Source organism: Bos indicus, chromosome 4, assembly GCF_029378745.1.
Source record: "Bos indicus isolate NIAB-ARS_2022 breed Sahiwal x Tharparkar chromosome 4, NIAB-ARS_B.indTharparkar_mat_pri_1.0, whole genome shotgun sequence".
In the NCBI taxonomy this organism is placed as follows: Eukaryota; Metazoa; Chordata; class Mammalia; order Artiodactyla; family Bovidae; genus Bos; species Bos indicus.
In genome coordinates, this window is record NC_091763.1 from 72,571,911 (window position 1) to 72,593,406 (window position 21,496).

A 21,496-nucleotide genomic window follows, 5' to 3' on the forward strand; every position below is an offset into this window, starting at 1 on the left:
TTTCTTTTGCTTTCAGTTTAAAAAGCATCGGCTTTCAGTGGTACTCACCAATACGTACGCGAAATCTGTGGTGAACATGGCAGATTTAGTAAGTATGAACCCGATTCAAAATTGCCACAGAGGAATTTTATCTCCTGATTGGTAATAAATTGGATAATAATCTTATATTTTCACTGCCCTAAATTGCACTTTAGCCAAGGTGTCCTGTAAATCCGTGGTAACTTTGTCATGAACTTTATTTAACTTTGATCTCTGACTGGGAAGATGATAAAAGGAAGAGGTCAGAGATATACCTTTATGGCTAAATTTTTTTTTTCCTGTATTTTTCACACTGGAAAAGAAAAAGTTGAGTCCTAGCCCCTAACAAAGATATTCACAGCGTATTTCTAGCAATGAAAAAACAGCTGTACCTTTTCAAAAGAGTGCCTGGTGCTGCGGGAATGATGCAAATAAGTGGTTCTACTGTACCTTCTTTCCCAGTTTCCGTGACAAGTCTATGCCGTACCTTCCCCATGAGTTTAATTAAGGCCAGTCAGAGAGTACAGAAATCACCTCCTCGGAGAGTGTTCCCTTTTTTACTAGGGAAACTCAAGGAAGCCTGAATCTTACAGGGTGCCAGAAAATGGACTCTGGGGGGACCTTGAGTAAGGGTGCAAATGTCTATCAAAAAGGGGTATTTTATATCTAATTAGTACTCTTTTCTTTGGGTGTTACTTGGTGAACGGTTGGAGTCTTATTACTCAAAGGAAACATGTGTAAGTTAGAAAAACAATTAACTCCCTTAAAAATAGTGGAGTTTTTCACATTTCACTAAAACTACAGGATTTTCCATAAAAGGCGCTTGGTAGGCCTGTTCATAAATCATTTAATTTTTTTCCCATGTGTATAGCTGGTGTGTTCATTTTGTTAATATACTAGATATATAAAGACCAACTTAAGACAAGGATAGTATTGGTTGCCATGGAAACCTGGGCGGCTGACAACAAGTTTGCCATATCTGAAAATCCATTGATCACCCTACGTGAGTTTATGAAATACAGGAGGGATTTTATCAAAGAGAAAAGTGATGCAGTTCACCTTTTTTCGTACGTAACTTTTCTAATGATTTATTACTTTTCTTCATTCCATGTTGAATACTCTTATTACTTGTGATGAGATGTACTGTTTGTACTGCATAATGCAATTAGGATTTGATGTAGCAGATATATTTGAAAGAAGTTTTAAAGCACAGATTGTTTGAAATTGTCACGAATATTCAATAGGTTTAATTTTGAGTTATTTTCTTATTGCATGTATATTTCATTTTCAAGAGATCTAATCAGAGCATTTACTGAGTGAAAGTACCATTAATTCTCATAAGGAGTTCTCATATTCTTAACAACAGAATAATTATATTCTTTAAATTGCCGTCTTTTAAATGCTAATTTTCTCTTTGTTTTTGGTCTAATGGAGAGCTTAGTATCTCTAGAGTATATTTTATGTTTTACTTTTTCTTACTCTTATGGTTTGTTCTGGGGGGTAACATGTATATTTAATATAAAATCATCTAAAGCCAGAGCTGTTGAAGAAAGTTATAAATGGAAGCAAAAGTGTAGTTTTGAGGTAGCTTTTTATTTTATACAATTCCAAATTTACAGAAAAGTTGCAAGAATACTACACTACAAGGAAATTCCATATGCCCTTTACCCAGATTCATCAGCTGTTCATAATTTAGTCCATTTGTTTTATAATTTTCTTCTTTGTATTCTTCTTTCTTCCTTCCATCTATCCATCTCTCTATCCGTGTGTGTGTCTATTTTTTTTTCCCTGAACCATTTGAGAGTAAGTTGGAGACATTTAGTTATTGGGCCTTTACTACTAAATACTTGTGTATATTCCCTGAGACTAAACCCATTCTCTTATATAACTGCAGTAAACTCTCAAAACCAGAAACTTTAGCCTCAGTACAATGTTTTTATCTAACCCACTGTCTGAATTCAAATTTCACCGATTGTTTCAATACTACTTTATAGCTTGCTACTCCTTCCCCTTGTCCAAATCTAAGATCCAATCCAGGACCACACATTACATTTAATCATCATGTCTCTTTGGTTTCCTTTAATCTGTAGTATTTCCTCAGCCTTTCTTTGTCTCTTTTGAAGTTAACATTTTTGAAGAGTTTAGACCAGTTATTTTATAGAATGTTCCTCATTGTGCGAATGGCTGATGTTTTCTCATTGTGAGATTCAAGTTATATGCATTTTTGACAGAAATACCACATACATGTAATCATGTCAGAGATTCTTTTTCAAGAGGTATAGTTCTATTTAAGATATTTGTTAATTGCAATGGGAAACATTCCTCAGGAACTTTTTCTTTTGGTTATGTGTGTGAATAATTTTCATATTCTTCCCTTACCTCCAGAATATACAGTATAGAAATGTATGTGTATTGATAAAATAAACGTGGTAAATTAATAATGAGAGATGCTATGTTATTTGAGCTGTGAGCAGTAAGCCTTTTTCATTTCCTTTTCTAAAAGGGGAAGTCAATTTGAGAGTAGCCGGAGCGGGGCAGCTTATATTGGTGGGATTTGCTCGTTGCTGAAAGGAGGAGGCGTGAATGAAGTAGGTGTGAACATCTGTACAATACCAAGTGGTATGATGGCTGACGATGTTTTCCTGATATTTAAGGGACAATTTCTCAGTATTCTATATACTCCAGATATTGTTATTTTATTAACAGCCAACCTGGTTACTGCAGATGACCCAAGGACAGAATAGGAAATTAATGGAAGATAATATTGGATAATTCTGTTCATATTCTACTCAGAATAATTTCCAGGCTTAGGAATATGCTGATTATATAGAGAAAATCTTTACCTTTCTTGAAAATAAGACCCTATTTATCACTTTGACTGATTTTCCAGAGAATTGATAAGTTCCCTGAAACATTGGATTGCTACTTAACAACTCAGTTGAAAATTTTCTTCCTCAATATTTGGTAAATTTTTGGAGGAAAAAAATAGACGGTTTTCCAAAGGGTTACTTCTACCCCTCAGGCACTAAATCCGATAGAAGTGATCTAAAAGAAAAATACCTGAATCTTTGAGAGGCTACATATTGAAAAGAAATATGCCTAGATGTTTTCAAGTTTATTTTGACCGAACATCATCAGCACCACCTCTAACTCATATTGTTTGTTTTCTGAAGCCAAGTTCTATTTAATTTGGGGAATTTAGAAGTGTTTTAGTAGACAAAGAAAGATGAGCAAGTTCAAAATAAATTATTTTTATTTTCTATTAACTGGATGACTGGCTTAGTTGTATACAAGTATGAAGCTTTTCAGAAATGTCACTGGTGAAATTTGGACTCAAAAATTAGATTTAAGTTTCCAAATCTGGAGGTTGATGATTCTCTGGTTTCTTCTCTATAAGACTTAGTCAAACATGGAATTATTTCTCACTACCTCTTCCTTAATGCTCCATAGTTCAGCACTAGCTATTATGTATTAACCTCTGCTAAATAAAGTGCTTAGAAGTTTTTTTCAGTTATATTGTGACATGTTCCCTGATTCATTTTAAATAAAAAATAATTTGCACTTATAAGTATTTTATTTTTGTTTTTCAGTTTGGGAAAACGGACTTAATGGCAGTTACACTTGCCCAGTCGTTAGCCCATAATATTGGTATTATCTCAGACAAAAGAAAGTTAGCAAGTGGTAAGTTTAAGTACACGTGTAGTTTAGTTATATTTAAAATAGACTATCTGTAAAATATTTTGCAGAATGAAATTCTTTAACTCAGTTGTTTAATCAAAAGATTTTGAGTGATAGTATAAAGATAGCCTGGGCACAAAATGTTTTTTTCCAAAAGTAATACAAATGTTAATATTTGCATCACACATGAAATTTACTCCATGTATAATAAACATTAAAGCCAGGTGTTGTTGAATTAAACTATGAATTTTAAGGACATAAGTTCAGTTTGGAAATTTTGAATGATCTCAGCATAGAGGTTTAAGGTATATGTTTTATTATCGCTTATTTAAAACATCTCTTACTATTGCTACAGAGGTAGAATTTGCCTGCAGAATCAGATCTGATAAAGGGATGAGTAAAATATGGGCCTAATAAAATATGCTAGGTTTAACGTCTATGATGAATATATATTCCCAGTGGGTAGAGTTACTTTACCAGAATGATCGAGCACTATATATTTGGAGTAAGTTGACTATAGTGAAAGTGAAGTCACTCAGTCGTGTCCGACTCTTTGTGACTCCATGGACTGTAGCCTACCAGGCTCCTTCATCCATGGAATTTTCCAGGCAAGAGGACTGGAGTGGGTTGCCATTTCCTTCTCCAGGGGATCTTCCTGACCTGAGGATCGAATATGGGTCTTTGGCATTGCAGGCAGACACTTTACCATCTGAGCCACCAGGGAAGTAAGTTGACTATAATCATATTTATTATTTTAGCAACAAATGCCATAAATATGATTGTTTATATTAATTACAACTATTACCATTTATGGGCTTGCCTTGTGGCTCAGTGCTAAAAAATCTGCCTGCCAATACAGGAGACATGGGTTTGATCCCTGGGCCTGGAAGATCCCCTGGAGAAGGAAATGGCAACCCACTCCAGTATTCTTGCCTGGGAAATCCCATGGACAGAGGAGCCTGGTGGGCTACAGAACATGGGGTCACAAAAGAGTCAGACACAACTTGCAACTAAACAACAACATCAAAAATTACCATTTATGAAGTGCCCACTCCATAAAAGACAGTTGAATGCCAGAATTAGCTACATCTAGATGCTCATTTAATCCTCAAGATGGTCCTGCAAGGTATTCATTATCAGCTGATAATGAAGATCTATAAAGTGTCTAGATCTTAAAAGGGTAATGTCTCCAAGATTACAGACATATTAAGTGGTATACCCAGATTTTGAACCTAGGTGTATCTGATTCTAAGACTTCTGCTTAACCGATATACTGTACTGCCTCCTACCAGCAACCTTGAGTGCAGAGGTTTTAAAAATTGATGGGAAATTATAGGAATTTCCATAAAAACCTATGAAACCAAAATCCTGTGGTCATGCATCACTATTTCATTGCTATTTGATTGTTAAGCCATTTTAACTGAGTGCTTTAAAAATACGGCCACTTGTTAACATTTTTCAGAAGACTTTTAGAGTAGAAATTATATAATCTCAATAGAGTCAAAGTAGAGTTTTGTTGCTATGCATTGCATAAAACACTTCAAATGTGAGGAAAATTAGAGGACTGATCTTTTACTGATTTGTAAATGTACATAAGGAATAAAGTGAACATGTACTTTTAAAAATAGTAACTACTCTCATGCACATGTTTTCACTTTGTAACAAGGTGTATGTATTCATTTTCTCTTAGGTGAGTGTAAATGTGAGGACACATGGTCTGGATGCATAATGGGAGACACTGGGTGAGCCACTCTATTTAAAAATAACTCACTGTTCCTTTCTCCACTGTGCTGTTGTCTTCTTAGGGGGATGGCAGTCAATAAGTTACTGCCTGGAACCCTACCCATAGGGATTTCAGACAAACTTGGCAGTTAATTTTCTCAGTGGCTCTGTAGGAAATAGATTTTCACAAAATAGTCTTTTGTTTATGAAAACAATTGCTGTCTATTAAGCTAGTAAGTCAAAGATTTTTTTTAGGGAGGGGATAGGACTTTGAAATATGGTGAGTCAGGGCCATGCAGGATAAATGATTCCATCAACTTCAGGTAAATATAATAATTTTTTTTGAAGAATTGCTTTTTTTAAATTTTTATTTTATTTTTAAACTTTACAATATTCTATTAGTTTTGCCAAATATCGAAATGAATCCGCCACAGGTGTACCTGTGTTCCCCATCCTGAACCCTCCTCCCTCCTCCCTCCCCATACCCTCCCTCTGGGTCGTCCCAGTGCACCAGCCCCAAGCATCCAGTATCGTGCATCGAATCTGGACTGGCGACTCATTTCATACAAAAGATTATTGAAGTATAGTTGTTTTACAATATTGCATTAATTTCTGCAGTGCAGCAAAGTGATTCAGTTACACATATATGTACATTCTTTTTCATATTCTTTTCTGTTATGGTTTACCATAGGATATTGAATATAGTTCGCTGTGTTACACAGTAGGACCTTGCTGTTTATTCACTCCTTATATAATAGTTTTCATCTGCTAATCCCAGGGCTTCCCAGGTGGTGCTAGTGGGAAAGAACCTGCCTGCCAATGCAGCAGATGTAAGAGATGTGAGTTCAATCCCTGGGTCAAGAAGATCCCCTGGAGGAAGGCATGGCAACCCACTCCAGAATTCTTATCTAGAAAGTTGCCTAAAGAATAGGGTCACAAAGTGTTGGATACAACTGAAGTGAATTAGTATGCATGCATTCACATCTGCTAGTCCCAAACTCCCAATCCATCCCTTCTCCATCCCCTCTCCCCTCTGGCGACCTCTGTGTCTGTGGGTCTGTTTCTCTTTTGTATATAAGTTCATTTGTATCATATTTTAGATTCCACATATAAGCGATATCATATGGTATTTGTTTTGTTCTGATTTACTTCACTTGCTATGATAATCTCTATTTCCATCCATGTTGCTACAAATGGCATTATTTCAGAATAAGGAAGTTGTTCAGACAATTTAAACTCAGTACGGCTTTATATGGAGGGTTTGACATGAAATACTTGATAAATGAATTTACAGTAAATAATTGTAAATTCCATTAGTTAATTCACTTAAACATTAACCCTTATGCTAAGAAGTGGGAATATAAGTGCACAGGCTAGGGGGAGAGATTTTTATAAAAATCTATTCATTCTTATCTTAATTGTGTTTTCACTTTTATAAAAAGCTCAATGTAAAACAAGTTTTGAAAAACACAGAAAATAAAATTTGTACCACCTCTTTTCTTGCCATCAGGTGATAACTATGGTTAATATTAAAATGTGCTGTGCTGTGTTTAGTCGCTCAGTCCTGTCCTACATTTTGCGACCCCATAGACTGTAGCCCACCAGGCTCCTCTGTCCGTGGAATTCTCCAGGCAAGAATACTGGAATGGGTAGCCTGTCCCTTCTCCAGGGGATCTTCCCAACCCAGGAATTGAACTGGGTTTTCCTGCATTGTAGGTGGATTCTTGACCAGCTGCGCTATCAAGGAAGCCCCTGTTAACAGAATGTTAAAATAGTTTTGTTTAAACCTAGTATTTTGGGAATTCCTTGGCCATCCATGCTTCCACTGCCAGAAGGCAAAGTTTCCATCCCTGATCGGGAAATAAGATCCTGCATGCCATGAGGTGCAGCCAAAAAAATAAAATAAATCCAGTAGTTTTGTATTTTTTCTCTTTCCATTTTTATTGTTTTATACAATTTGGATTATACTGGTTATAGCTGTTTATTCATTTTTTACTTAACATTATAGAGTCAGCATTTTTCTAAGTCTTCATTCTTTAACACTATGATTATTAGTAACTACATGGTATTTTAGTTTTATTAATATATCACGGTTTAGTTAACAGTTTTCTGTTGAACATTTAGGTTATTTTCATGTTATTTGCTGCTATAAATTGTGCCACCATAAATATCTTTATTCAGACATCTCTGGACACATAGCAAATTAATTCCTCAAGAAAAATTTCTTAGAGCAAAATTCCTAGATTTAAGGCTATTTCACATTCTGAAAATTCTTAATGCATAGTACCAACTTGCTCTATTGCCAGGTTTCTTTTTCTATTGACCTTTGATTATTTTGGGGGGTGTGTGTATATATATATATTATATATATATATAATGAAAATATATATTATTTGGAGATATATATATATATATATATATATATATATATATATAGTATTTTGAAGCAATCTGAGACTTGAAGAATTGGAAGAATAGTTACAAAGAAGCTTTTGTTTCTGAATCATAAGTTCTACCATGGTGCCTATCACTTCAAAATGCTAAACTTAATGTACTTTCTGTGGACATAAACTTGGGCAAACTCAGGGAGATGGTGAGGGACAGAGGCCTGGTGTGCTGCAGTCCATGGGATCGTGAAGAGTTGGACACTGAACACAACTTGGTGACTAGACAACAACAACAACAAAAATGTACGTTTCTATAAACAAAGGCATCTTCCTATAGGACCACAATTCAACCAAGAAAATCAAGCCCTCATTCAGGACTGGCCCTTTGTTTCCACAATGGCATTTTAGCAAAAACTTCAGAATCAGGATTTTTTGATTACAGTCAGGTTTTGGTCTCTTCAGTCTGGGATGATTCCTGTCTATTTTTGACACATTTATAGATTACAGGCCAGTTATTTTGCAGAATGCTCTGCAGTTTGGGTTCCAGCCTAGATGTAATATTTAGGAAAGACTTATTGTGGAATAAATTATTTCTAACTCTCTTTGATGGAAATTACACATATGTAGGTGTGTGTTTCCTTTGAATGGGTATGCAGATGATGCAGAGCAAATTATAGTTGCCACTGGACTTCCCAGATGGCACAGTGGTAAAGAATCTGCCTGCCAATGTCGAAGATACAAGAAACATGGGTTTGATCCCTGGGTCGGGAAGGTCCCCTGGAGGAAGAAATGGCAACCCGCTCCAGTATTCTTACCTTGAAAATCCCAGGTACAAAAGAGCCTGGTGGCTACAGTCCCTGGGGTCGCCAAGAGTCGGATTTGACTGAGCACGTAGTTACCATTAGTCACCAATGACGAATGTGTTGCTGTTGTTGTTTAGTCACTAAGTTGTGTCTGACTTTTGTGACCACACAGACTGTAGCCCGCCAGTCTCCTCTGTCCATGTGATTTTCCAGGCAAGAATACTGGAGTGGGTTGCCATTCCCTTCTCAATGCAGATATTATGCATAAGTGGAATTTATTATTTATTTATTTAATTTTTAGGAATAATGTACAGTGTTAACAGTGTTAAATTTTAAAACTAGTCTACAACCAAGGGAGACAGAAATTATATCCAGCTATTGCCTTTCTTCTCTCTTATAGATATTATCTTCCTAAAAAGTTTACCCAGTGTAATATTGAAGAGTATCATGACTTCCTAAATAGTGGAGGTGGTGCTTGCCTTTTCAACAAACCTTCTAAGGTAATAAGTGTGATCAGAGTTGTTAAGTTATTAATCTTTCTCAAATATTATAAACACAAATTTTCATTCATTGTGTCTAATGGAGCGAAACTTTTCAATTTGGTTCATATGTACGTATTCTTGATATGCTAAATGTCTGCATTTCTGAATTAAATTAATCATGGGCTATTCTGATGGGAATAAAAAGCAGGTATAAATTAGAGTTTTGCTTTCTGAAAGACGTTCATTTTCTTTTCATAAAGCCAAATGAGGATTCAGGGTTTGCTTACAAAAACGATTTTACTTTGCATTTCTTTTTCATTTTCTTGATGCATTTTTTTCCCCTTTGGATACTGAATCCTAATTCATATTAATGGAAAAGGAGGTCTTTCTTCTCTCATTAATCCCCATCTCTGGGGCAAATTATTACTGCTGTTCTCTGCAAAGCTATGTTAATAGGTAGAGCTGAATTTTATATTAAATAAATAAGTGAATTTATTAATTTTTGTGATGTTTTCCTCATTGCTCACAAAATAACTTTGTTTCACAAGTTAATACAGTTGATACAGAGCTTTTCACAGATAATTGTATTTGATTGTCAGAATAATTCATTATGTAGATGGAAACTGATATTATTGCTATTATTGTTTTAAATATTAAAACACTTGGGCTCTGAGATGGCAAGCCATTTGCCCAAGATACATGGCTAAGCCAAGATTTGAATACAGACATTCTGACTCCAAATCCCTTGCTCCTGTTTGAAATGAAATTTTAGGAGTCCATCTGGCTTTGTTTTAGCCAATGCCTAGATCATTTTTTGCTTTGATGGCACTTATCAGACCCTAGTTGGTGTGTGTGTTATATATGAAAATATGATTAAGTCTGAAATGGAATCAATACTAGACACTTCTAAAGTTTCCAGTTCTAAAATTCTACAGTCATACTTTATAGCTTAGGAAAATAAAAATATATTTTGAAATGACTGACAGGCCAGAAGTATAGTTGTGACACTTGTGATCTCATAATCTTATATTTGGTGCTGATTTTTCTACATTTTAGTGCCCTTCCTGTTTTTCATTCCACAGCTTCTTGATCCTCCTGAGTGTGGCAATGGCTTCATTGAAACTGGCGAGGAGTGTGACTGTGGGACCCCGGCAGTAAGTCTTTGTGTTTGGATGATTTCTTTAGGTTATTTGGGGTTATTCTAGATCCACACTGAACCATACAGAGCAAGTGTTGTGCCTAGAAATTTCATAAGATTTCTGGAACAAAGATGATAATTTTGAGGCTGTACATTTATTTTGGAAAATAGCCTGATGCTTTCAGGAAAATAACACCACTTTCATTTTTTCCAAATGTTTATATTCCTTAGGAATGTGTCCTTGAAGGAGCAGAGTGTTGTAAGAAATGTACCTTGACTCAAGACTCCCAATGCAGTGATGGTCTTTGTTGTAAAAAGTGCAAGGTAAATAAATGTTCATTGATAACCAACTGAAAGAAAAGAGGACATATTTGATAAGTTATTAAGGCAATAACTTAAATAGTTAATATTTAAGGTAAATATAAGCAAATAACAATAGACAATAGTAAGACCTAATGTATGTTGAGTGACAAGTGCCAGAGGCTTTATAGGAGTCTCACAAGTCTTATGAGGAGTAGTTACTATTTTTATTCCCATCTAACAGATGACAAAACTGAAGTTTATGGTGATTAAATATACCAAGTAAATAAGGAGCTAGGGCCTGTGTGTTTGTAATCCCCAGAGTTTGTCCTCTTTGTACTGCCTCCCTGAAAAGCATGCACTTTAAATGAAACCATTTAATGTGCTGTAATATATACGTATTAAAAGACGCTTACTCCTTTGAAGAAAAGTTATGACCAACCTAGATAGTATATTGAAAAGCACAGACATTACTTTTCCAGCAAAGGTCCATCTAGTCAAGGCTATGGTTTTTCCTGTGGTCATGTATGGATGTGAGAGTTGGACTGTGAAGAAAGCTGAGTGCCAAAGAATTGCTGGTTTTGAACTGTGGTGTTGGAGAAGACTCTTGAGAGTTCCTTGGATTTCAAGGAGATCCAACCAGTCCATTCTAAAGGAGATCAGCCCTGGGTGTTCTTTGGAAGGAATGATGCTAAAGCTGAAACTCCAGTACTTTGGCCACCTCATGCGAAGAGTTGACTCTTTGGAAAAGACTCTGATGCTGGGAGGGATTGTGGGCAGGAGGAAAAGGGGACGACAGAGGATGAGATGGCTGAATGGCATCACCGACTAGATGGACGTGAGTTTGAGTGAACTCCAGGAGATGGTGATGGACAGGAGGCCTGGCGTGCTGCGATTCATGTGGTTGCAAAGAGTCGGACATGACTGAGCAACTGAACTGTACTGAATAATATTAATAATAATAGCATAATGTAATATAGTTTAAATGAAACTATTCTTTGAATAATGCATTTCCTTTATTGTAAATCCAAGTAGATATTCAATTCAGTTCAGTCCAGTTCAGTTGCTCAGTCATGTCTGACTCTTTCTGACCCCATGGACTGCAGCACACCAGGCTTCCCTGTCTATCACCAACTCCCAAAGCTTGCTCAAACTCATGTCCATCGAATCGGTGATGCCATCCAACCATCTCATCCTCTGGCTGCCTTCAATCTTTCCCAGCATCAGGGTCTTTTCAAATGAGTCAGTTCTTCACATCAGGTGGCCAAAGTGTTGGAGTTTCATCTTCAGCATCTGTCCTTCCAGTGAATATTCAGGACTGATTTCCTTTAGGATGGACTGGTTGGATCTCCTTGCAGCCCAAGGGAGTCTAAAGGGTCTTCTCTAACACCACAATTCAAAAGCATTAATTCTTCGGCGCTCAACTTTTTTTATAGTCCACCTCTCATATCCATACATGACTACTGGAAAAACCATAGCTTTGACTAGATGAACTTTGTTGGCAAAATAATGTCTCTGCTTTTTAATATGCTGTCTAGGTTGGTCATAACTTTACTTCCAAGGAGTAAGCATCTTTTAATTTCATGGCGGCAGTCACCATCTGCAGTGATTTTGAAGCCCCCAAAAATAAAGTCTGTCACTGTTTCCATTGTTTCCCCATCTATTTGCCATGAAATGATGGGAACAGATGCCCTGATCTTAGTTTTATGAATGCTGAGTTTTAAGCCAACTTTTTCACTCTCCTCTTCACTTCACTTTCATCAAGAGGCTCTTTAGTTCTTCACTTTCTGCCATAAGGGTGGTGTCATCTCCTTCTTTTCATGCTCAACTTGGAATAGCTTGTGTATTAGCTGTTGAGGCAACAAAAGAAATCTTTGTAGATGTTAAAACACCTTTCACGTGTTGTACATCACTGTTCAAAGCATCTTTACACACCTTGGCTATTTTCCTTCTCCCAATAACATCCTCATGCCTGTCTTCAAATAGTTAAGCCTTTATATCAAGACTATGGTAATTTGGGCTTACCTTGCTCAAAGAAATCTATTTTTTCTTTTCTCATATAAAATCTGGTATAATTTTATATTATTTCTATGGTATAATATCTTTCTTTCCCTCCAGTCTGTACATTTTGCAGAGGCAGAGCCAGGCACTTAGACTGTAATTGGAACAAGACTTCAGTAAATAATTGCTGAATGAATGAACAAATATGCACAGCATTCTCTTACTGATTCTTGGCTGATTGATCAGCTCTAATGAGTTAACAGAGGGCAAAATATGAACCTATCATATTTAATACCCTATTGTGTGCCAGAAACTGTACTAAGTACTTGCAAAGTATATCATCCTGTATCCAGGTTTCTTAACTGTGGCACTGCTGACATTTTTGGCCAGATTGTTCTTTATCGTGAGGGTTATCTTATGTCTTGTAGGCTATTTAGCAGCATCTCTGACTCCTACCTACTAGTTTCCAGCAGCATCCCTCCAAGTCATGACACCACAATGTCTTAAACATTGCCAAATATCCTCTGGTTGAGACTGCTGTCTTAGATAATGCTCATAGCTACACTTTGGGGATGGATATTATTGTCTATATTTTTTCCAGCTGAGCAATGCCAATCTCAGGGAAGTGAAATAACCTGCATAGTCTCACTCAGCTAGTAAAGAATAAATGTGCAGTTACACCCCAGATCTGCTGGCAGCAGTTTCTGTTGTTCCCACTTTACCGCTGTGTCTCTGGCAGAGTTTTAAGAGAAGCAAGGCACTGGCAGAGGTCTCTGAAAGCACTCTCTAAAAAACGAAGACCAAACTAAATGTGAAACATAGTTTTTCATTTTGTCTACCTCAACTGTTTATTCTGTTAGTTTCTCCAACTGCCATCTGCTGCTGCTGCTGCTGCTAAGTCGCTTCAGTCATGTCCGACTCTGTGCGACCCCATAGACGGCAGCCCACGAAGCTCCCCTGTCCCTAGGATTTTCCAGGCAAGAATACTGGAGCGGGTTGCCGTTTCCTTCTCCAATGCATGAAGGTGAAAAGTGAAAGTGAAGTAGCTCAGTCCTGTCTGACTCTGAGCGACCCCATGGACTGCAGCCTACCGGGCTCCTCCATCCATGGGATTTTCCAGGCAAGAGTACTGGAGTGGGGTGCCATCGCTTTCTCCATTAACTGCCATCTAGGGGTTCCTAATGATATACTTTAATCCTCAATGTTTTAAGTCTGCCCATCCATCAAATTGAAGCTGGAACTCCAACACTTTGGCCATCTGATCCGAAGAACTGATTCATTTGAAAAGACCCTGATGCTGGGTGAGATTGAAGGTGGGAGGAGAAGGGGATGCCAGAGGATGAGGTGGTTGGATGGCATCACCAACTCAATGAACATGAGTTTGAGTAAACTCCAGGAATTGGTGATGGACATGGAGGCCTGGTGTGCTGCAGTCAATGGGGTCTCAGAGTTGGACACGACTGAGCGACTAAACTGACTGATCCATCAAATGCAGTCAATTATGCCATTTTTTCTTGGATTTATAGAATTAAGCTCTTTGTGATATAATCACTGAAAGGAGCAAGTACAAAATAATAGAATTAAAATACATAAAATAGAATGGTGTGGTTAACTATCTTAGAATATGAGTCACAACTTTACCAGTCAAGTAAGATCTTTTCTGCCACTTTGTCTACCCCATACTTCCATTCTCACCCCGCTCTGGGCTCCTAGAGGAGTCAGAAGCAGAAGAGCGAATGAAAAAGAGGGATCAGAAGAACAAAATGAGGAAGCATGTGTATTTTTGTTTTTTTTAATATGTGTTTGTAATAATTTATCTATAAGTCAGAGTTAACAAACACTTTCTGTAAAGGGACAAATTTGTGGGTTATAAGGTCTTTATGTCAGTTGCTCAACTCTTTCTTTGAAAGCAGCCATCAAAAATACAGAAGCAAACATATGTGGCAGTGTTCTAATAAAACTTCATATACAATGCAAACAGGCAACCAAAATTGTCCTCGAGGCATGATTTCGGAACTCCTTCTGTAAAATATTGCTTATTTACTACTTTACTCATTTTCTCTTTTCATTACATGAAAATTCCAAGAGGGCAGTGATTTGGGTTGATTTACTGTTTCACCCCAGCACTTAGCACAAGTCCTCCTTTACCATGCTGATTTTTGGATGTTTCCGGACAATTCGTGAACATTACACTCTTGTATGAATTGTACCTTAAATCTGCTTATACTTCTACCTCAGAAGTTCTAGAATGGTAGCTGGTAGCAATTCCCAGGAGGAAGAGAACCAGAGTATATGAAGTTAACTTATCTTGCTTGTTTCCTTATTTTTATGGCCTATTTGTTGTTGTTGTTCAGTTGCTAAGTTGTGTCTGACTCTTTGTGATCCCATTCACTGCAGCACACCCTCTCCTCTGTCCTTCTTTATGGTCTAATTCTCACATCTATGCATGACTACTGGAAAAATCATAGCTTTGACTATATGGACCTTTGTCAACAGAGTGATGTCTCTGCCGACATCACATTTTTAATATGCTGTCTAGGTTTGTCATAGCTTTCCTTCCAAGGAGTAAGAGTCTTAATTTCATGACTGCAGTCACTGTCTGCAGTGATTTTGGAGCCCCAGAAAATAAAAACTGCCACTGTTTCCACTTTTCCCCCATCTGTTTGCCATGAAGTGATGGGACCAGATACCATGTTCTTCATTTTTTGAATATTGAGTTTTAAGCCAACTTTTTCACTCTCCCCTTTCACCCTCATTAAGAGGCTCTTTAGTGCCACTTCACTTTCTGCCATTAGAGTGATGTCATCCCCACTAAATTCTAAGTTCCTTGCCAACAAGATTCTTGTGTTTGTTTTCTGTTAAATCTCCACTGGCTGTGCCTAGTACATTTTAAGTGCCTAGTAAATGCTCAATGAATGAATGAACAAACACAAAATTTTGTTCAGCTCTTCTGAAAAGTATCTGTTGAATTCCTGACTGGAGTTGGCACTGTGCTGCTCATGTTCTATGAGCAGCAGGAGACTCAACTGCCTGGAGGGTGGTGAACCAGGGAGAGAGGATAGAAGTTGTGTGTGGGTGTGTGTTGGGGGAGAGAAGGGGTCTAGAATACTGTTTATGCTTGTGTGAGCAGAGTTAGAAACATAGAAGGACCCAGCCCCAAATAGTAACCTTAATGGCAACCCACTCCAGTACTCTTGCCTGGAAAATCCCATGGACGGGGGAGCCTGGGGGGCTGCAGTCCATGGGGTCACTAAGAGTGAGACACGACTGAGCGACTTCACCTTCACCTTTCACTTTCATACATTGGAGAAGGCAATGGCAACCCACTCCAGTGTTCTTGCCTGGAGAATCCCAGGGATGGGGGAGCCTGGTGGGCTGCCGTCTATGGGGTCACACAGAGTTGGACACGACTGAAGTGACAGCAGCAGCAGCAGCAGAGCAAGAAAGAGTGGGATTGAAGAGGAAAAGAGAAAGATGGTAGCTTTATATATCTCTTTTTGTTTTGTTTTAATTAATACTCTTGCAACTGATGAATCCAACAAGCATACAAGTTTATTTGTATGACTCCTACACTTTAAAAAAAATATTTGAGTTAAAAACAGACCAAAGAAGAGTCTTACAGACAGGTACAAATAATAGAAGCATTAAAAGGGAGTGAAAGACCAAGCTATAGATCTGTAAAAAAAATGATGCAGGAAGAGAAGATGGTAAAGGAAATCATGAGAGGAAATAGCTTTGCCATTTCCTCTAAGTTTTACAATTCAGTCCAAAATGTAACTTTCAAATTCTTAGCTGATGAGGTAAAAAATAATAATATGATAAAAGTGCCAGTAAGAATGAGGGATAAAGTATAAATCCATAATCTAGTTGGAAGAAAGAATTGCTGGAACTTGGACTGGCTTGTCCTTCTGGTAGAGATGTACTATCAAGCACATCCTATTTTAGCTAGATCTTGTAAGCTATGTGTGATGACTATGCAAATTACTTCATATGTGAGAAACTCGCCCTGAGAACTATTAAATTAACATTTTCATGCAGTAGTTATGGTTTTCACAGATTTTCATCTTAAACTAGTTTAAGGTATTCCAATCCAAAGAAATTTCATTTTGCATTTTGAAGATGATACTGTAAGAGGTTTGTTTTTTTTTTTTCCTTTGACAGTTTTGCACATTGAGTTTTGTTCATTTTAGTTTCAGCCTATGGGAACCGTGTGCCGTGAAGCAGTAAATGATTGTGATATTCGTGAAACATGCTCGGGAAATTCAAGCCAGGTAACTTATGAATAATTTCCTTTGAATCCAAGGGGGGAAAAGTTGGAGTTTGTTTAGTGAACTGACCCTCAGATGGAATGGAAATGGGCAAGATATTCATGTTTCTCTTTCATGTCAACTCTTTCTCTCTTTTCATTAATTTTTTGGGAATTGAAGTTTCAATAATCAAAGCTTGAGCAGATGTTCAGTGTGATTTTGTCTTAATGTTGAACTAATCTTAAGACTGTATATCTGACTTAACTATTTTGTTTTTGTTGAAAGTAGGGAATAAAAGGCTTTTGTGTTTAGTCTAGCTGGTGAAGGAAGAAACAGAAAGACTCTTTCTCTTCAACTGGTTGAAACGAGTCAGATAAGGCAGAGAGAACTGCAGGATATTGGGTTCTGAGACAGGGCCTGTCTTGACTTTTATTTACCTGAAACAGCTTGCCACTAATTGCTGCTTTTGAATTTAATATCATTTAGTTGTCAGTAGGGAAGATAAGGGGAGAAGGCAATGGCACCCCACTCCAGTACTCTTGCCCGGAAAATCCCATGGATGGAGGAGCCTGGTGGGCTGCAGTCCATGGGGTTGCTAAAAGTCGGACACGACTGAGCAACTTCACTTTCACTTTTCACTTTCATGCATTGGAGGAGGAAATGGCAACCCACTCCCGTGTTCTTGCCTGGAGAATCCCAGGGATGGCGGGGCCTGGTGGGCTGCCATCTATGGGGTCGCACAGAGTCGGACAGGACTGAAGCGACTTAGCAGCAGCAGCAGCAGGGAAGATAAGGGCTTCCCTAGTGGCTCAAATGGTAAAGAATCTGCCTGCAATGCAGGAGACATGGGCCCCTGGGTCAGGAATACTCCCTGGAAAAAAGAATGGCTAGCCATTCCAGTATTCACTCCTGGATTCCATGGACTGAAGAGCCTGGTGGGCTACAGTCCATGGCGTTGAAAGAAGTCATACATGACTGAATGACTAACACTTTCACTTCAGGGAAGATACAGAAGTTAATAAACTTTGACAGGGGATCCCAGATCTCAGTGTATGTGTATACAGGCAGTCCTTGCTTTGCATTGTAATGCAGGATCACAGAAGTGACCATGAAAGCTGAAACCATGTGAAGTATTGTAGTAATCAATGGAAAAATTTACAGTTATTCTGTGATCTTTAAAAAATATCAGGTGATTAAAAACTCCCTTACTGTTGGACTTAAATGAATAGGGAAATGAAAAAAAATGAACTAATATTTATTTAGCTCACATTAAATTAAAATGAAAATATTGAAAATTAACGCATTTTATTTCTTTGTAAAAAACTTATCGGTAATTTGAGCTGTGCTTGCCTTCTCCTGGTCAGAAACGTAATGATACTTAATGAGCATCTTACCTATGCCTTGTTGAATTGCTACTCTCCTTTCTAAGTTTGGGCCAATTTTTTGACATGATCCTTTGTGCTTTCAATGTCGTGAAATATCCAAGAGATGTGAAGTTGTGAATGGGAATTTTTTTGCTGAACAGTGGTGTCAGCATCCCATTCCCATAGTCACTGATTTTTTTTTTTCTGTAATGCTATTTACATTTGATTTTAATTTCTCTTCCAGTGTTATCACTTTTCATTTCTTTGCTGCACTTTCACCTTTGTTGGCCAATTTCCTCTTTCAACTATTCAGTTTTATTATAAGATGTCACATGGTATCACCCAGAGACAGAAGGGCAACAAGCTATGTCCTTTGTTATCTGTACATGAACTGAATGAACAGATGCTCAGTGGTCAATCCTGACAGACGTTGAAAGAAGCACCTAGATGGGCTGTTGACCGTGATGGCCGTATCTTATTTACCAAGCGACTGGTGGACTGAAGAGCTAATAGCAAAATTTGTTCTTTGTGCAATTATTCATACTTAATCTACTATGTAACTGAAATTGAATGTGTCCTTGGGGTACTGGTATTATTTAACAAAACCATAGTTAGTGAAATTCCTTCACGCTGGAGCCATGCAAAGTGAAGACTGCCCAAATCTATTTTCTCTAGAGAAAAGAGAATTAGTAGTGGTTTATCTGTGCTATGCTCAGACAGTCACGTCCGACTCTGCTAACCCATGGACTGTAGCCCGCCAGGCTCCTCTATCCATGGAAATTTTCAGGCAAGAATGCTGGAGCGGGTTGCCATTTCCTACTCCAGGGAATCATACTGACCCAGGGATCAAACCCGCATCTGTTGCATCTCCTCATTGGCAGGCAGATTCTTGATCCCTGCGCCACCCGGGAAGCCCTACTTTAAGCATTAAAAATGCTTTATTTTAAAAGCAGTCATTTTAAGAGATTAAAGATTTGCATTCTTACTGGCTAATTAGCATTGTTTTCCTAAGCTTACACCTAGTGAGGATGGGGATACAATGAATGATTACCTAATGGGCTCTGGGAATGAAAGTATATTAAAGCAACTTCTTTAAAATGTAATTATGTGATAAGCAGGATTTCAAAAGAATTCTAAATCTGAAAATTATGTGCATACAAAGATGTTCTTGTTGCATTGGTTGTAATGGCATAATTTGAGATACTTGTAAGAAAATATTTTAATACATTGATTATATGACTTGTTAGCTCAGGGAATGTGTTATAGCTATAAAGACACCTACAAAAAAGTTTATTATGATGCAATTAAATTTGCATGATGAAAGTAAAGGGCTGAAACAGAATATAAAGCATTATCTATAATCTGATTATACTTATATTATAAAATACCACATTATGTTGAAAAAGGTAGAGGAAAAAATGTACCAAATTATAAAAAATAGTTGTCTCTGGATGGCGGGAATATTAGAGACTTTAGTCTTTCATTTTTCCTGTTTTTTTTTTTTTTTTACATTTCTATCCAGATAGGAATGTTTTGCAATCTTTTGCAGTCTTTTCCGCAGTTGCTCCAAGGGAAGAAAAGTTGGGGGGCAGGGGATGGCTATAAAACATGTCTTTTTCTGACATGTCCAAGGTAGACTTTCACTTGAGAATCATTTTATGTATAAAAACTGTTACTTCTCATGGTTAAGAAAGAGGAAACCATATCTATTGCTCCATCTGGTGGCATCCTTCTGGCTTTGTCTTGTGCTCTGGTTTTCTTGCTCTGAGAAGTCATGTGTCTGTATAAGTTAGCTGAGTCTTTGCTGTTGGTTCTTTTTATTTGTAAATAAGGATTTACAAATCAACTGCTCTTTTCCTCTGGTAGATCCCTATTTTTAGGGAAAAATGCATCAATTGTTACATTTCCTTTTGTTTTCTCTTGATCTTGTGTTTTTTTTTTTTCAGATGATTTGAGAGATACCCTGTATTATGAGACTTCATTTTCAAAACGAAAACCTTTAAAGAGATTAGCTCATCTTAATATCTTGCTGTGTATTTGGTTCATATTTCTGTTTTCTTTTCCTAGTGTGCCCCCAATATTCATAAGATGGATGGTTATTCATGTGATGGTGTCCAGGTAGGTTACTTCATCTTTACCTAAATGTTTCCTATATACCAGCACAAAAGAAATACTAAGTCTCATCAAAGTAGGAAGATCATATTAAATGTTTTGTAGTCAACTCTGAAGGTAAAATGCCTTTATAATACTCATCTACTAGTTTTCTTAGTCATATTTTTCAGTTACCTGATGGAAGTAGACGTTGTGCTGCTAACGGGTATGCTTTTCCGTTTTAGGGAATTTGCTTTGGAGGAAGATGTAAAACCAGGGATAGACAATGCAAATACATCTGGGGGCAAAGTGAGTAAAACAAGGTTTGAGCCTTCTCCAAGTGTAGTAGCTGGCCCGACGGCATGTGAACTGGATGGAAGTAATTTTTCAACCACTTTATTATGACTCAGGGACTTTCAGAGCCACTGCAGCAGGAACACTTTTGTGGAAATTAGAGAAAAGCACCTCCTTTGATAAGACACAGCTCTGTATGTCTTGGCTAGTTAGCCATGTCTTTGGATGGAAAGTGGCTTTGCTGCCAGGCAGATAAAATCCATTCCAGGGTATGCAACTTGGAGAACAAAGCAAACCTGGATTTCTGATCCTCTTATGCTGTCTTTAACTTAGTATCCTTAGGCAAAACCCATCAACCATGTGGAATGGACATGGACCCCAAGTTGGGCACCCTTGGATAAGAACTGTAGCCTTTTAGGTAGAATTGCTTTTTCTTTCTTATCTCTCTTTCTTAAACTCTAGCTGGTTTTCCTAGTTATAGGTGAATTTCTGCTAAGGTAACTCTGTCATATCAGAAAGAAATTTTAATGTTATTCCCTTCAAACTTTGGCAGATTTTCAGAAGGAAATATGTAACATTTATATCTAAAACATATTTAATTTAGATGCATATTTAAATGCTATGTTTTTCCAGAAGTATTACTGGCCCTTCTGAAAGAAGTGTTTGCTTCAAACTCTTTCAAAAGATGATTTACATTGGAAAGCAAGCTGTAAAGATAGTGATAACCATTAACTGTCACAAAGACTGGCTATAATCCTTTTGGGAATGGAAGTGTATGCTCTCTGTTGAACAACTAGAGAAACACTGGGATGGGAGAACATTTTAGTTATGTAGGCTTGTGCTCTGGACAAAGAAATATGGTTTTTGCTTCCTCCTCTTGAGAAAAATTAGTGGCTGATAGCAAGAAGTAGGAAAAGAAACTACCAAACATTATCAGTTTAAAAAATATATTCTGACAGTCATCTTTTGAT

The 21,496-nt window shown here is 37.4% G+C and overlaps 1 protein-coding gene across 11 annotated transcripts in view; it reads left to right on the forward strand.

Annotated features, from left to right (window-relative positions):
* The window catches only part of ADAM22 (ADAM metallopeptidase domain 22), a 238,401-nt gene that overhangs the window by 166,817 nt on the left and 50,088 nt on the right, over positions 1-21,496 (forward strand). For all 11 annotated transcript variants that reach the window (XM_019958884.2, XM_070787951.1, XM_070787949.1 and 8 more), the window contains exons 10-20: positions 17-88; positions 919-1,085; positions 2,522-2,606; positions 3,609-3,699; positions 5,387-5,438; positions 9,009-9,108; positions 10,173-10,244; positions 10,460-10,552; positions 16,720-16,800; positions 20,208-20,258; positions 20,477-20,540. In XM_019958884.2, the coding sequence (XP_019814443.2) occupies positions 17-88; positions 919-1,085; positions 2,522-2,606; positions 3,609-3,699; positions 5,387-5,438; positions 9,009-9,108; positions 10,173-10,244; positions 10,460-10,552; positions 16,720-16,800; positions 20,208-20,258; positions 20,477-20,540 (928 nt within the window). The remainder of the gene's footprint in view (positions 1-16; positions 89-918; positions 1,086-2,521; positions 2,607-3,608; positions 3,700-5,386; positions 5,439-9,008; positions 9,109-10,172; positions 10,245-10,459; positions 10,553-16,719; positions 16,801-20,207; positions 20,259-20,476; positions 20,541-21,496) is intronic.